This window comes from Rhagoletis pomonella, unplaced genomic scaffold, assembly GCF_013731165.1.
Source record: "Rhagoletis pomonella isolate Grant_MI unplaced genomic scaffold, Rhpom_1.0 Rhpom_scaffold_00014, whole genome shotgun sequence".
In the NCBI taxonomy this organism is placed as follows: Eukaryota; Metazoa; Arthropoda; class Insecta; order Diptera; family Tephritidae; genus Rhagoletis; species Rhagoletis pomonella.
Window position 1 is genome coordinate 16,741,927 of NW_023458568.1, and position 16,222 is coordinate 16,758,148.

At 36.8% G+C, this 16,222-nt stretch overlaps 2 protein-coding genes and 1 long non-coding RNA gene across 3 annotated transcripts in view; 2 read left to right on the forward strand and 1 right to left on the reverse strand.

The window, feature by feature from the left end:
* Positions 1 to 16,222, forward strand: part of LOC118749276 (protein furry-like) — a 1,083,341-nt gene that overhangs the window by 956,737 nt on the left and 110,382 nt on the right. The window lies entirely within an intron of this gene.
* On the forward strand, positions 1,401 to 2,923 carry LOC118749278. Its single transcript, XM_036484078.1, has 3 exons — positions 1,401 to 1,567; positions 1,628 to 1,811; positions 1,881 to 2,923. Coding segments are annotated over exons 1-3 (759 nt in total). The 5' UTR covers positions 1,401 to 1,565; the 3' UTR covers positions 2,454 to 2,923.
* On the reverse strand, positions 3,424 to 4,211 carry LOC118749284. The gene is made up of 3 exons (XR_004994192.1): positions 4,015 to 4,211; positions 3,516 to 3,954; positions 3,424 to 3,451 (listed from the first exon to the last, which is right to left on the reverse strand). It is a non-coding gene; the product is annotated as an uncharacterized LOC118749284 (long non-coding RNA).

Consider the following 16,222-nt stretch of genomic DNA (forward strand, 5'->3'; position numbering starts at 1 on the left):
TACATTATCTTCACCATAAACTCATCAAATGTTCGGCTCACTCATGCCGCCAGCAATTTTCGCCGCGCCCAACTCATTGTCATACCAGCATCCGGTTCTTTTTAGTCTGCAGGTGGCCTTTAAAGCTTCTCCACGTATGAAAACACAAAGTGACGGTAAGTGCAGCAGTGGGTCAAGAGCACTATAAACCACTCAAAAAAATAAATCTAAATAAAGAGGCTATCAAGCAACCATTTTGGTTCTTTACATCGAAACCAGATAAATTTTTGTGGACCCCCATTTACAACTCATGGACTCCCATATTTTGTTCACGTCACCATGGACCCCCGTCGAGTCTTCCGTGGACCCCTGGGAGTCCATCTGGACCACTTTGGGAATCACTGGTGTAGATCATACAGTTATCTATAAAACATTTGTATTCCTAAGGATTATCATTTCTGAGATATAGCGATTCAAAATTGTAGTAAAAGGTGTGTACTCCATAATAGGCAAATCATAAATTTGTATAGAAACTTTTTTTATGTACATATCTCTACTTAAGTGCTCATAACTTCTAAATTTGTTATTCAATGTAGATGAGCGGGGCTTTATTGTATTAATGAAGGATTATGCTTTGACGTGCAAGAATCCAAAAGTTAACAGGTTCTTTCATTTTGAAATTTTTACCGAAAGTGACTTTTTTTATTATTATTTTTTTAATTAGGCAAAATTGTCGATTAATCAATGGTTAGTTCCTAAACTACTAATCCGTTTGGAAAACGTCGTTTATGCGGAAGATAGTTAATTTAATGTGCTTCACTACTGTAGAAAGACATTTGAGAGCCAGCTATGGAAAATAAAATATGCAATTAAGTGAGTGCACTTTTCACATCTCTAAAAACCGAAATTTGGCTATATCTCAAAAACTATTGCACTTTATTATATCTTGACTACATATTCAGATTTAGCGAAAAATTTCACATCGGAAGTGATGTTGTAGTACCACAGGTGGAATTTCTTGTAAACTAGTGTAATTATCAATTAGAAAAATAGTTGTTTCTAATTACTTTTAATTCGCACCGCTTTCATAACCTCCAATGGTATTATCTACACTTTCGTCTCACCTATTTTTGTGACAAACCATACCGTTTTGCTGAAAAATGGAAAAAATAAATGTATGTGACCTTTGACCTTGAATAAATTGCAGACTTTAGAAGTGATAAAGCTATGGTATTTATCAAAGATAAATTTGTGTGGAGTTCTTGCGTAATTGTGAAAAAACCGACATCATTTTCTTCACCTAGCGTGGTTACTTTGTCAAGTTAATAATCACCCCTATGCTGTAATCCGTCGTAGATTCGATTTTGCTACGAATCTTAAAAATGGTATGCTGTAATCCGCGTTGCCATATCGTAATTTCGAAATTCGGAGACCATCTTCGAAACTCGTAATGTTGGTATGCCTGAATCCGACGTAGCTGTAATTTGTATGTATTTATCGGAAATTTTCTACGAAGAGCCACTGGTGTCGGAGCGAAGCGAATTCTTTTAAAATATCAATAAAATAAAGTGTGTAAAGGAAAAAATATGTAAGTTAAAGTGTGATTGGAAAAAAATGGATTATTGTTAAATATTTACAAAATTATCAGGTCGAAGATCACAACAAATCGGTCGCAATACGAAAAAATGGTAGAATGCATGACCGAAAGGCCGGACATTGCTCGCGGCTTTGCAAAAGAAGCTAAAGAGGATGTAGTGGAGTTTTGGGAAAGCGTCGCTCAGCAGCTAAACAGCTTAGGCCCACCGACAAAAGATGTATCCAGCTGGAAAAAGGTGCGGATAAAATTTTAAGAGCACAAAATTTATTTATCATTGTTTTCCTTATATCAATACTATTTCTAGGTATGGCTCGATTATAAGTGCTACATTAAAAGAAAGCTTTCCGCCAATAAAGCAGAGACGAGGGCAACTGGTGGTGGACCCAACAGAATGCACAATTTCAATGAGTTGGAGGAAAAAGGGATAGAGTTGACGGGCTTGCACACTTCCACATCGGGGATCAATGGAGCTGTCTCTTTTGGTGTGGTAACAACACAGACGGTGACCCAACCGGTGGTGGAACCTGCGGCAGTCATTCCTATGCCAACTGAGCCAGACAATGCCAATGTGCAGAGGCGTTCCCCTCCGGGAAAAAAAAAAAACGACACGGCCACTTTGGTACAGGAGCAAATAAATTTGCAACGAAGCTACTACCAAAAAAGTTTGGCCTTTTTGGAACGCCAGGCTGAGTCTGCAAACGAGCTGGCAGATAACGTGCGACGCATGTACCAAGTACAAGAAAACATGCATGACATGAAGAAGGAAAAATTGCGTGAATTAAAGAGGCCCAATATTGAAATGGAGGCCCTTAAAAGAAGGGAGCTTGATTTGCAGGAAAAATTACTGCGGATACAAGAAAGAAGCCAGCAAAAATGAACTAATGGATACATTTTGTTTTAAGATTTCTTTATTTTTGAATTTAATTTAATTTTGCACTGAACTGCTGATTTTTTAATTTTTTTTATTTAAAGATTATTGGATTTAAGACTATTAGATTTAAGAATATAACTGAACTAAAGAAGTGAACTAACGTTTGTGATATCTGTATATATGTATAAACTATTAGATTTAAGAAAAGAACTGAACTAACGCTTGTGATATATGTATAAACCTATTAGATTTAAGAAAAGAACTGAACTTAAGAGATGAACTTACGCTTGTGATAACTGTATATATGTACAAACTATTAGATTTAAGAAAACAACTGATTTTTTTGTATATTTAGTTTTAAGTAAAGAACTGAATTTATTTTAAATTTTTTATATCAAATAAATATGAAGTACAAAGTTATGGGATTGTTTTCATTAGTTAGGTAATGATCTCAAAATTCGCATTCTTATGTCTGACGCTTCTCTGGAAAATTCTGATGGCGCTTCATCTTCATTTACATCTTGATATTCATCATCCATAATATCAGGTGTATTATCTTCTACGTTGTAGTGAATGCACATGTTATGCAATGCGCATACCACATTAATTATTTGTACCACTTTTTGGGGCGAATAATGTAGTTGGCGAGCACTTAGCAGGCATCGAAATCTATTTTTCAAAACGCCGATGACTCTCTCGACTATGTTGCGCGCTTTACTGTGCGTTTTGTTGAAGGCGCTTTCTCTACTTCCTGCCACAGGAGAACGGAATGGTGTAATTAACCACGGCTGTAATGGATATCCAGCATCGCCTGTTAAACAAAATATTTTTAGTTATATTTAACACATTTTGCTCTCATTCCACTTATAACATACCTAATATCCAAGTTGTTTTGTCTCCTTGCCGATATCTCTCTTCAAAATAGGTTTTTGCAGCGCTTACATTCCACACATGTGAGTCGTGGCTACTGCCTGCTACCTTATTTGCATCTTGTTATCGCAAATCTATTTAATAAATTTACGATAAATTGCACGTACAAAATCACTTTGCTCTTGTGGTTTTACTTACCACCATTGCATTTAGGCTGTAGTATCCCTTACGATTGTAGTACAAATACGGTTCGTCTGCAGGAGGAAGTATTTTAATGTGCGTGCCGTCCACACACATAATAACGCCAGGGAATTGCGTTCTCCTGTAAAACCACATTTTGGCTCGTTTATTCTCCTCCTCCGTCATTGACAATTTAATCCATACTGGGCACAGTCGGCGTTCCAAGATGTTTAAAGTTTTTGTCAATGTTTTTGAGAACGTTGATTGCGCCAACCCCACATCAAAATCTTTCCCAACACCGTGTTGGTAGCTTCCTTCAGCGAAAAACCTCAAAACTGCCATCAATCTACTTACAGGAGTCACCGATGATGATTTTACACTTCACCCAAGCTCTTCCTCCATAATTGTTAAAACGCTTTTAAATGCGTCTTTGTTGAGGCGGAAATTTTTTACAAATCTTTAAACATTCAAACGATTATTTTATATGTGTATCAGTGAAATCAATTATAAAACTTACATTTTATCATTTAAGCTAAATGGTTCAGAACTGTCTCGTAGCAATCTCCTTTGTATATTAATGCAACAGTTGACTGCAGCATGTTCTTCCTCCTGAGACAAAAGTGCACCGGCCACTGAATCCATTCTATTTTACTTAATTAAGGAAAAGCTTTTTCAAATACGATTAAACAATTTTTTTTAATTTCACTGTTCACTTGCGATTCTGTTTATTTTGATTTGTTTCTGCCAAAGCAGCTGATTAAGAACTTCGAATTTCACTATGGCAACGCCGTTGATAGTTACGATCGGATTACAGCATACCAATTTTCGAATTTTCGGAACGGAGCTACGAATTCGTAACTACGAACTTTCGGATTACAGCATAGGGGTGAATATCAATTATATAAATAGGCAATCATGTTTCCTTTACACCCCTTTTACAGATAAACTATACTTCTAAGGTATAAACAAAAAAGTCCAGCTTTTGTCGTTGGAAAAATAAAACAAAGAAAAGCTAAACATATAAGTAGAGAATTTATCTAATATTTTTAAATCATTTTCTTCATAACTGCTGCTTCCGTGGATATTGCAACACACGGAATAGATGTAATAATGCAGCTATAGGAGCCACCTTTTTATACCCGAGCGCACTCGTGCACAAGGGTATTATAACTTTGTTCACATAACGGTTGTTTGTAACAGGCAAAACGAATCGAGATAGATATAGACAAATGTATACATAAATGATCAGAAAGAAAAGAGAAATCGATTAAGCGGTGACTGTCTGTCCGTCCGTCTGTCCGTCCGTCTGTGCACACGATAACTCGAGTAAAAATTAAGATATCTTAACGAAACTTGGTACGTGTATTTCTTTCGGGCGTAGGACGGATGGTATTGAAAATGGGCAAAATCGGACAATAACCACGCCTACCTCCCATATAACGGTAATTTTCAGAAATACAAAAACTGCGATATTTTAGTAACTACTGAAGATAATTCACTCAAAATTGATATTTATAATAAATTTTAGACGAAAAATAAGAATATTAACATTTTTTTGAAAATGGGCGTAGCCACGCCCACTTATGGTTACATGTGTATATCTTGGTAACCGCTGCATCAATTTATTCCAAACTTGGCAAAGTTGTTGGCCCTGGTACAGCATACAAAATGGCCGAAAATTTTTAAAATCGGACAATAACCACGCCCACATCCCATATAACGGTAATTTCGAGAAATACGAAATCCCCGATAAATCAGTAAATATTAAAGCTAATTTATTCAAAATGATGGTTGCAACAATTCTTTGCCAGGAAATACGTTTATGATAAAATTTTGGAAAATGGGCGTGGCACCGCCCACTTATGATCACGTATATGTATCTCGCTAACCGTTCTAGCAATTTGTACCAAACTCGGTATGGTTATTGTGCTTGCCACATAAAAGTAAACCATTGAAAATTGTTGAAATCGGACTAAAATTACGGTCGCTTTTCATATAACGGTAAGTTTCAGAAATGCTTGAAATTTGAATATTTTGAAATTTAAGGACGCTAGTTTACTTAAAATTTGTACACGCCGGCTTATCAAGTAGCGGTAGCTTTCGGAAAGGTGGAAAACATATATTTAATACTTGCGCCGGGTATTTAATGTTCGGCTCCGCCCGAACTTACTTTCTTACTTGTTTTTAGTTGTCCGTAATTGCCAGGAGAAGGTTCTTACGAAATAAAATTTTGGGAAAACCCTCCAGGAAAGTTGTGAAATTGGAACAATGGAATTTTGTGTGCAATTCCTTCCGAATGGCTTTCGAATGGAAAAATAGAAAATTCTAAGTGGAAAACTCGGAAAAATCCGGAAGAACGCGAAAAATTTGAATTTTTTTCGACGAAATTTTGCATTTTATCCCATGATTTGAAGATTTTGGACGATGTAAAGGTGGAAAATTCGTTGTGAAGCTTGGAAAATTTCGGATAGTTGTGAAATTTATTGTGAGCATGAATCAATTGGGAACAATTTTCTCCTATGTTTCATAACCGATTCGAATGGCTGCTACGTTTTTGGAAAGGTGTTTAGAAGGCGGAGTGCACAAAGTTTTAAATTTTGCGATATGTGGCGCAGGGATCGAGCTACGCTGAAAAACTGCATTTAGTACGTAGGTAGCCTTTTGCCTAGATTAGCATATAGGATAAATTTTTTCCGTTAAGTAGGCCAGGGACCGATCTATTCGAAAAAATATTATTTATGGTGCCACTTGCTTGAAATTTGGCAAGTAGGTAGCTTATTGCCTGGAGTAACATATGGAATACTTTTTTTCTGAGAGGTGGACCAGGGACCAATCTATTCGCAAAAATCTTAGTTATGCTCCGATTTGCTTGAAATTCGGCACGTAGGTAGCTTATTGCCTGGGTTAACATATAGGATATTTTTTCTGATAGGTGGACCAGATACCGATCTATTGGATAAAATCTTATTTATGGTGCGACTTGCTTGAAATTTGGCATTTAGGTAGCTTATTGCCAGGATTAACATACAGGATACTTTCTTGTGATAGGTGGACCAGGGTATTGGCTATTGAACAATACTTATTACCAGGGAACGGATTTTTAGGAAAAGGCACTAGGTATTGCAAAAAAGGCAAAACAAAATAGCGAAAAAGGCAGGAAAAGGCACTAGGTATTGCAAAAAAAAAACAAAATAAGGCACTAAAAAAAAGACAGAAAATACGAAGAACAATCAAAAAATACATTTATTTTAGAAATGTCTATATTACAAGTAAAAAGAGAAAAACTATGAAAAATGTATACTTTGAATCTTTGACTATTTTATCCTTTCGAGTTTCTAACTCATAAAACTTTAATCTGTATAGTTGTAGTAACATTGAACCACAAGATGCATTTTGAAGTTTTCGATTTTCGCGAAGAATGTGCGCTCGACGTAAGTTGATACAAGTGGAGCCCAATTTAAATATGGAACGTTTGAAACGTTCATATTATCGGGAATAAGGGTATTTTCCACACCCCTTATTGTCTCCAAGCCTACGTTAGCTGAGAAAACGGCTTTGAATTTTTCCAACACCAATTTGGCAAGAGGTCCCTGCCGCATGGGCATGTGTATATTTTTTAATCTTAAAAAAAAAAATTGTAAATGCTATAATCACGTTTTTAAAGGAAGAAAAGGCAAAAAAGGCAAATATCTTAAAAAAGGCAAAAAAGGCAAATACATATCTTCTTTTTGGTGGTTTGTGTTTCCGACAGGGTAGGAGTATGATGTATTGTGGAACGATTTTCCGTCATCCCTTCGTTCGAACGAAAAATGACACTGAAGATGGCACAACGCCGAAACCGGTTTGTCTCCAAACCAAATTTGACAAGGGATGACGGAAAATCGTTCCACAATGCAAATACTTATCTTAAAAAAGGCAAAAAAAAAGGCAACTTCAAATGTGTATATATGGAATCAGGGAAAGCTAAATCGTGGACATTCTTAATCGAATATACTCTATCTCTTTAGCAGAAAAAAAGGAAATTTCCATAAAATCCGTTCCCTGCTTATTACCAACAAAAATGAAAAAAATATAATGCAGCAAATGTTAACGATATTTTTGACAGATTTTTTTGTGCTGATTACGAATCCGTAAGCATAGAGTTTCCATCAGCTCCAGATTTAAGAAAAACGAGGTCAAAGTGTCAAAAAATCGCATTTTTTGCAATATTTGAGAACCTCTAGCAAGGAAACAAAAGGTGGTAGAACGGCTGTACCGATTTTTATGAAATTTTGGACACCTACTGCATCACCCATACATATCGAATTTTTCATACCGAATATCTCTGGAAGTATTTGTGGTAGTGTCCTGGAAATCGGTATATAGATTTCGGGGCTACTGGAAAAGGGGGCGTGGCGATTTCAAAAAATATTGAAACTTTTACGTATCTCTAAATACATACACCCAGAATACAGTGTTTTTTTTCTTTTTCATAATACATTTTATTGTTAATTTTCTATAGAAATATAGTTCATTTTGCATCAAATGGCACCAAATTTTGAGTATGCACTTTTGTAGTTGACACAATTTCAGTATCATAAAGTGAAAGTTTTAAATAGTTATAAGTTAGCATTGATTTTTAGATTTGATTTTTGTCGCTGATGATGTTGCGCATTTTCTCCGTATAACGAATGCGTTATAGTCTTTTTTTGTATGGAAAAAATGCCGAAGAGTGTCAGTATGTAAAATACTTATTCTGGTGGGTGAACTCCTAATAAACGATCGAAACGGGTTTAATGAATTTTTTGTATGTGTTTGAGTAGGTCCCTGTATAGTTTAAGTTCACAACTTAAAACGCCAGGTGGCGCTGGAGTCGAGTTATTACTCAAAATCGTATTTGTGATCCGAGATATATATGTACTGGTAACGATAGGGGCAATACTTTTGCAAAAAAAGATACGCAAGGTGGCGCTAATATTCCTAGGACATCTAGATGCATTTCTGCATAAAAACGAAAATTTTTAAAAAAATTTCACTTACGTTATTTTGGCGGTTAGGGCTCGTTATAATTTCAATGATATGGTTAATTCCAAACTTTATTAAAAAAAAATCAGTGCAGTGGAAAACAAAAGTATGGGTACCACAGGAAATAATTTTTTTGGGTTCATAAGGACGAATAGGAATTGAAAATGCCCCTTTAATCTACTTAATTTTTTTAAGCTAATAAAGTTAGTCCTTAACAAATAATTTTTTTCAAAAATAAGAATTGAAAAATGTCAAGGATATTCGAGGATAAAATTATAAAAGTGTATTTTCAATACCTACCCGTCCCAAAAATTGTAATGTTTTTCAACTCTACAGAATCTTCTCCTTCCTTTGATACCCATTCTGGTTGCATATTTGGGCGCACATTTTTTGCTGCACAGAGTCGGGTGCGTATCTTGGCTGCAACAAGATAGTGGTCTGGAAGCATGCATGTCTATCACAACATGATCGCTTGAACCTAGTACTACATACCAGAGTTGTTGCGAATATTCGCATTCTCATTCGCAACCGCGGAGCTTCCGCATTAATTTTAACATTCGCATTCGCTCTCGCATTCGCAAAAATCAATGCGGATCTTTTGCGAATGCGAATATTGAAGGGACCGAAAATTACAGTAATTTTTTACGAGTTAAACTTGGCCAATATTTTTTATTCCGAAATAAATGTACTTTCCGGATAACAAACAAACCGCTTATCCAAATTAAACAAGTTTGGTATCCAATGAAAGAGGACTGAAATAGCTTTAAAACTGAAATGTCTAAACGAGGAAAGCCACACATTGAAAAATATTTCAATAAAAAATGTTAATTAATTACCATAGAGCAAACATTGGGTCAGGTATGTATTTACATGAATTTCCCCAGTATTAAGTTATAAAAAAATATAAATAGAGGTAGTAACCTTAATTCGTTTCTGTTAAAAAGCTATTTCAGTCCTCCTTCATATGATACCAAATTTGTTTAATTTGGATAAGCGGTTTGTTTATTATCCGGTTAGGACGTTTATTTCGGAATAAAAAATATTAGGCCAAATTTAACTCGGAAAAAATAACTGTTATTTTCGGTATCTGGAATATTGTGCAAGTGCACAGACGTATATCTAACCAGTCACAGAAGAAAGCATTAAAAATGAGTTACAAAAACTAAAATCGAAAAACGCTGATGACGTGACAGGTTCTCCAAATTTTGAAACAACCAAAAAATGAGAATGAAGAATTCTTTGGAAAAAAACGTTGTTTAAACAACGATTGTGCCATGATGCTAGGTTGTGAAGATGAAAATCAGGAGTATACATCCGACATTTGAAGCCCCGACGAAACTCTCAAAAAGTAATTATTGCACTGCAATAAAAATAAATAAATATAACTGAAAGTCGTCTCAACTGGTGCAGTGTCAATCGAAAAGAATTGACAATTTTGCGAAGTTTCAAGTTTTTCAAGTTTGTCTCCTCGAGCGAGTAGTAATATAGAGGCGCAGGTTTGATTTATGACCCTTCAAAAAGTTTTTGTTAAGTACAATGTTCCAATTTTTAAATTCAAGTACTAAAAAAACATTCAGTCTTACTATGAGTTTAATTTTCCCCGAACCGGTTCACTTTTCACTTTTGGTTTTCATGTACATATTTACTATGGGCGGAATACAAATTGTCGGTTGAATTTTTTTCGGGCAAAACTCAGGATAAGGCAGATTATTAAAAGTTATTAACCTTTCCCTTTTTTATTTACCTAAATCACCCATCTAAATTATTTCTTAAAAATATATGACATCCGCGTTCGCATCCGCATCCGCAACATCCCTACTACATAATACCATGTTTCGGGCCCCGGCGAAGTCGATCAGCCTCAGTCCGTTGTCGGACGTTTCGTCGTGGAGGCTGAATTTTCCGACGGTGGTTCCAAAGATCCCTTCCTTGCCCACCCTGGCATTGAAGTCGCCAAGCACGTTTTTGATATCGTGGCGGGGGCAACGCTCATACGTGCGCTCCAAGCGCTCATAGAAGAGATCCTTGGATACCTCATCCTTCTCTTCCGTCGTGGCATGGGCGCAGATCAGCGAGATGTTGAAGCGTTTCGCTTTGATGCGGATTATGGCTAGACGGTCGTCCGCCGGGGTGAACGACAGTACTCGGCGACGGAGTCTCTCTCCCACCACAAATCCAACACCGAATTTGCATTCCTTTACATGGTAGCTGTAGTATACGTCGCAATGCCCCAGACATTGCTTGCCTTGCCCCGTCCAACGCATTTCTTGGATGGCGGTGATGTCAGCTTTCGCTCTTACGAGGACATCAACCAGCCGGGCAGAGGCACCTTCCCCATTAAGGGTCCGGACATTCCAGGTGCATGCCCTCAAATCGTAGTCCTTTAATCGATTGCCGTGGTCGTCATTGAAAGAGGGGTTCTCATCCGAGGCTTTGTATCTCATTTTCATTGGAGCCTGTTTTTACGTGGCGGGTCCCAAACCCGGCGCACAACCCATTGTTGCGGGGGTGGTTTCGTAACCGAATACACGTTTATAAAGCGAGCCGCTTGCTCCAAGATAGACACCCGCTTGCAGCCGCACCTACTGGGGAGCAGACGCTGCAGACTTCAGTGAGCCCTTAAACCGAATAAGTCGGAGTGGCCCCACCAAAGCTCCCTCTCTTTCTTCCTTGACCCAAGGCTCCACTCGGATTGGTTACCGCATCTCGCACATGGGTTGCTCACGTTGCCCAGAGTGCGCGATCGAGGACGCAAGAGTCGGGATTGAGTATAGCCGTGCGACAGTAACTGCATACCCAGCACAACGACTATACCCCATTGCACTCCAAATATTAAATAAACAAAAGAAATATAGCCAAAACTGTTCAACATAAAGCGTTTCCATTATTGCCACCAGTATAAATTATAAATCCCGAACATCCCGGGATTCTAGGCAAATAATTCCGGGATTTTCGAGACTTAAAAAATACCGGGTTCCCGGGATTAACATTCCTACTACAGTATATTTTACTTTTCTGCCTTTATGCTTAAGTGCACATTTAAGATACCTACCCTAAAATGCGCATTAGCGGCATTATTCTTAACATTTATATGGAAACTCCTCCGATAGATGCATTCAACATACCTGCACATTGGCGGTACCTGCCTTAAAAATTGTGCAACTATTATTAACTATCAAAGAAAGTATTAGGTTTACCTGCACTGGCCCTACAATTACCTAATTTTACAAGCTTTTATTTATTTTGCTCATCTCGCAGAACAACGAAAATGGCTATCAATTAATGTAGTTATAGAGATAATTAGATACCATTCGGTAAAAATTTCGCTTGCAGTAATTTCTACGTGGTAAGTGCTCCTCCATTATTTGGTTTCATAGGGATTCGGATACCTTCCTCATTGAAGTAGCAAAGAAAATTCGCTTAAGTGCTTTTTTCGGTTAAGTGCACAAGTTTTTCGTGCAAAGAAGGATGGGCAGCTAAGCAAAATATACTGTATATACCAACTAGATACGGTAATAAGTGTAACCCCACTCTACCAGATTATTTTATTATTCCTGACAATTTATCAATATTAAAGTTTTTAAAGTAATTTTCTTGCTCAATAAATGACAAAATGACATTTTTTTGTTATAATATGTATTTATTTATTGAATCTTTCTTTCGAAACTAACAATAAGTTTTCAAATCTTACAAACTACCATTAAATTTAAAATTTCTGCCGCAATATGCTTAGAAAGTTTTGTATTTTTTTAAATATATATTTATTGCAGTTGTTGCAGCTGTCCGAATGGACAGGATTCCGATCAGCAGGATCGCTGGATATCGTGCTGGGCAGGCGGTCTGAAAGGACGAGTTCCAGAGCCGCACTGCCTGGGCGGGTGGAAAGGACTAGTTTCCACGCCGCGCCTTCGCTTCTCTATATTTAAGTAATTACAATCCAGTAGGCTATGTTCGGCTGGAAAGGACAAGCTTCCGAGCCGCACTGACACTGGTGTTGGGTGGTCGGTCTGAAAGGACAAGTTCCAGAGCCTACATTGATATATTGCGAATATCCACATATGTATATTATATTGCTCATAATTTGGTAATATCGGAGTAATCCTTTCTGTTTAGTCTTCTTGCATATCTCGGGCTAAGAAGATCTCTCGCTAGCCGATTTGGGTGGTTCATTAACCATACTGAGTACCTGGTGCTTCGCCCTCGTATGGCCTCATGCACCGTATTTACATTAAGATCTTTGTGGATATTAGTATTTTTTATGTACCACGGTGCTCCGCATATGGCGCGTAAAATTTTCGACTGCGGTCTTTGAAGTCAGTTCAAAATGGAATTGCACGCTGTGCCCCAAAGTCCAATTCCGTATGCCCAACATGGTTTAATCATCATATCAAAAAACAGCATCTTGTTTTCTAGATTTAATTTAGATTTGTGTCCTATAACCCATTGAAGGCTTGCTTGTTTTAGTTTCGCTTGAGAAATTTTGTTTTCTATATGCTTTTTCCAGGTAAGTCATCCCAAGGTACATGACACTATCTTTTTGTGGTATAGCCTTGCTGTTTATTTTGAGTGGTGGACAAGAGTAAATGTTGTCTGAACACACTTGCTCTCGTTAACCTTTATCCTCCAAGAACCTAGCCATAGCTCTAACTTTTTCAAATATTCTTGCAGTTTGTAAGAAGCCTCTTTAGGGTCTGAACTACTGCTTAGGATAGCTGTGTTACCAGCAAATGTTGAAATGGTTAGAGTTTCATCAGTTAGCAAATCACGAGTGTATATTACGTACAATATGGGTCCTAGAACACTGCCTCCGTTCTAAAGGAATTCTGCCTGACTCTGAAGTTTCTGCCCAGCAGAAAGCTTTCCAGAATTACATGCGTATTTGCAGGGAGTGAAACCTTTAGTTTGTATATAAGGCCGTCATGTCAGACTTTGTCAAAAGCTTAATTATTCTGAAAGTTTCCATAAGTCGGGGAAGTGCTCCAACTTAAGCATGTTATTAAAAATACGTAATAAAAAACGTACGGCAGTTAGTGGAACCTCATTTATCATTTCACCTGTAATCCTATCGTAACGAGGCGCTTTATTCTTCTGAATGTCATGAACAATGGTGTTAATTAATTTTTTTTTAACCGAAGCGGATTTTTGGTAAGGCTACTGGGAGGTATTGAAATACTGGAAGGATGAGCACCTTCATTGGGTCTAAAGACTTGTGAAAGAGGACACGCCAAAGCGTTTGCTGTATCCTCATCATTCCTCGCCCAGCTTCCGTTCTGAGAACGTAATGGTGTTTCTCGAAGAACGGGCCTCTTCGCATGCTTCAGTGTTCGCAAAGGGAGTAGTCGGTCTGTTTCGAGGCAGACAAGGACTGGACGATCGATTGCATACTTCTCTCTTTTTCCGCCTGCAACAAAATACGTGATTCCTTTGTACACGCATTCAGCTCCTGTTTAAGCATTGGAGAGCGAATTCTTTGCCATTCTCTTCTTAATTTGCGCTTTTTACTCATTAAGTTAAGAATGTTTGGGGTGTGCAGGCCAGGGCAGGGCAGTAAGAACTGCGATGTTTAATAGAAGGATTTGGTGTTGCAATTTCTGCGGCCTTAACTGTGTGAGTTTTTCAGCTGCCCTATCGATATCATTCTTGGTCCGAATAGGAATTTGCGGGTCAATGTGCGAACTGACATACTTTATGTATTTTAACCAGTTTGTGTGCTTATTTGTAAGATTTTTTTGTTTTTCTTCATTATTAATAAACATTGATAATGTTATGAGGCAGGGTGAATGATCTGAAGAGCGATCAAATAAGGCTTCAGTATTAACTCGGTGTCGCGCAATACCCTTTTTACACCAAAGTCAATAAGATCGGGTATTTTTTGGGGGTCAGATGGCCAATACGTTGGCTGACCAGTAGACAAGACGTCAAATCCTCTGTTCTGGATTACTTTATATAGATTTCTACCCTTTGGTGTAATCAATCTAGACCCCCAGAATGTATGTTTGGCGTTGTAGTCTCCTGCTACAATAATAGAGTTGCCAGATTTTTTATGCACGAAATCAGTACATTTAACTTTTTCATGCTAAAAAAATCAGTACTTTTCAGTACAATTTTTTATAAAGCAAAATTATGAATGTAAGTAACAGATAATGCTTTAAAACGCCAGAGTACTTGTTTTTAACAATGTTGTGGTATAAATAAAGTATAGTTCATAAGAAATAAAAGTGTTATTCATTTTAACATGAGTGCCATAAATTACTTTATATTTATGACATATTTGAATAGCAATAATGAGATGGTTCAATCTTCAGTGTTTAAATAGTCAAAGAATTCTATACGTTTCATTTTAAAATTACTTTTATTTTGAAGGTCACTTTACAAAATTTTAATTAGAAGCCGGTTTCTCTATTTGCGTCAGGAAGCTAATTTTATACTTAAGATCCTCTCGTTTGTTTCGTTTGAGTGTGGTATTGACAAAAACAAAATTACATATTTTTTCAAACTGTGGAAAAGTACCACTATCTAAGGAATGCATCTATGTATATTTTTTCATGGCTTAAATTATTTTTTTCAACTTCGCAAAAACTTTGAAAGACTAATAATTCGCTAAAAAGAATATCTAGCTCTATGTCTTGTGTGCAAAGCTCTTTTACAATGTCATTAAATTTTGAAAAAAGAATTGGAAGTTATAGGCAAAAGCCATTCGAATATTAAAATTTGCAGTTATTAAACTGAAAAATATTTTCGAGATAACTAACAACACTCGACAAAAAACGTCATCCTTCTTTTTAAATAATTTAAGCTCCATCATATTATCGCAACTGGTACGTAACGACACGGCGATGTGCCCATAAAACGATTGATCTTTTTGTTGTATTATTTTCTTGGACATATCAAATATTATTTGAAACATGTCAACTATAATTAAATTATTTTCTTCTTACTTTTTACAGTGCAGTTTAAGCAAGTTCCAACGTTATGTAAAAACCTTAAGAAAATCCTAATGTATTTTATTTCAGTTGAAAATTCAGTACAAATCAGTACAAATTTTGAAAAATCAGGACATTAGCGTACTGATTGAAGAAATGAATAAAATCAGTACAAGAGTTGAAAAATCAGTACTGTACTGATAAAATCAGTACGTCTGGCAACAGTATACAATAAACTTACTGCCAAACTTTAGGAAAAAGTCATCAAATTGTTTTTCCGTTATGTTATGACCAGGGGGCAGTATATAGCAAATACAGTAAGGCCACCCAAGTGGTCATCAATGTGTATTGCAGTATTATGAATGAACTCATCCCTTTGCGGTTCTAATTCATAGTGCTTTATTCTGTTACGAATGAGAATGGCTGTTCCACCTCGGGCTTTCCCTTGTGGATGCTTAGTATCATAGAATTTGAACCCATTAATTTGAAAGTTATTAAATTGCGTAAGGTGGGTTTCAGATACAAGCAAAACGTCTATATGAAAGCGCTCTAGGAAAATTTCTAGTTCGTTTTTATGCTGGTTTAGCCCGTTCGCATTCCAAAAACAAATTTTGAGATTATTCATGGGTTAGCTAAAATGGCTTGAAGTAATAGATTTTGATTTTTTATCAAATCTTATACCATGCTCTGCATTGCCATCGTTGCTCCTGCATAACTTTCATAAAGTTATTTATATTAGCTTCTATGTTACTACTTCTTCTTCTTCTTAATTGGCGCTGTAACCGCCTAAGCGATTTT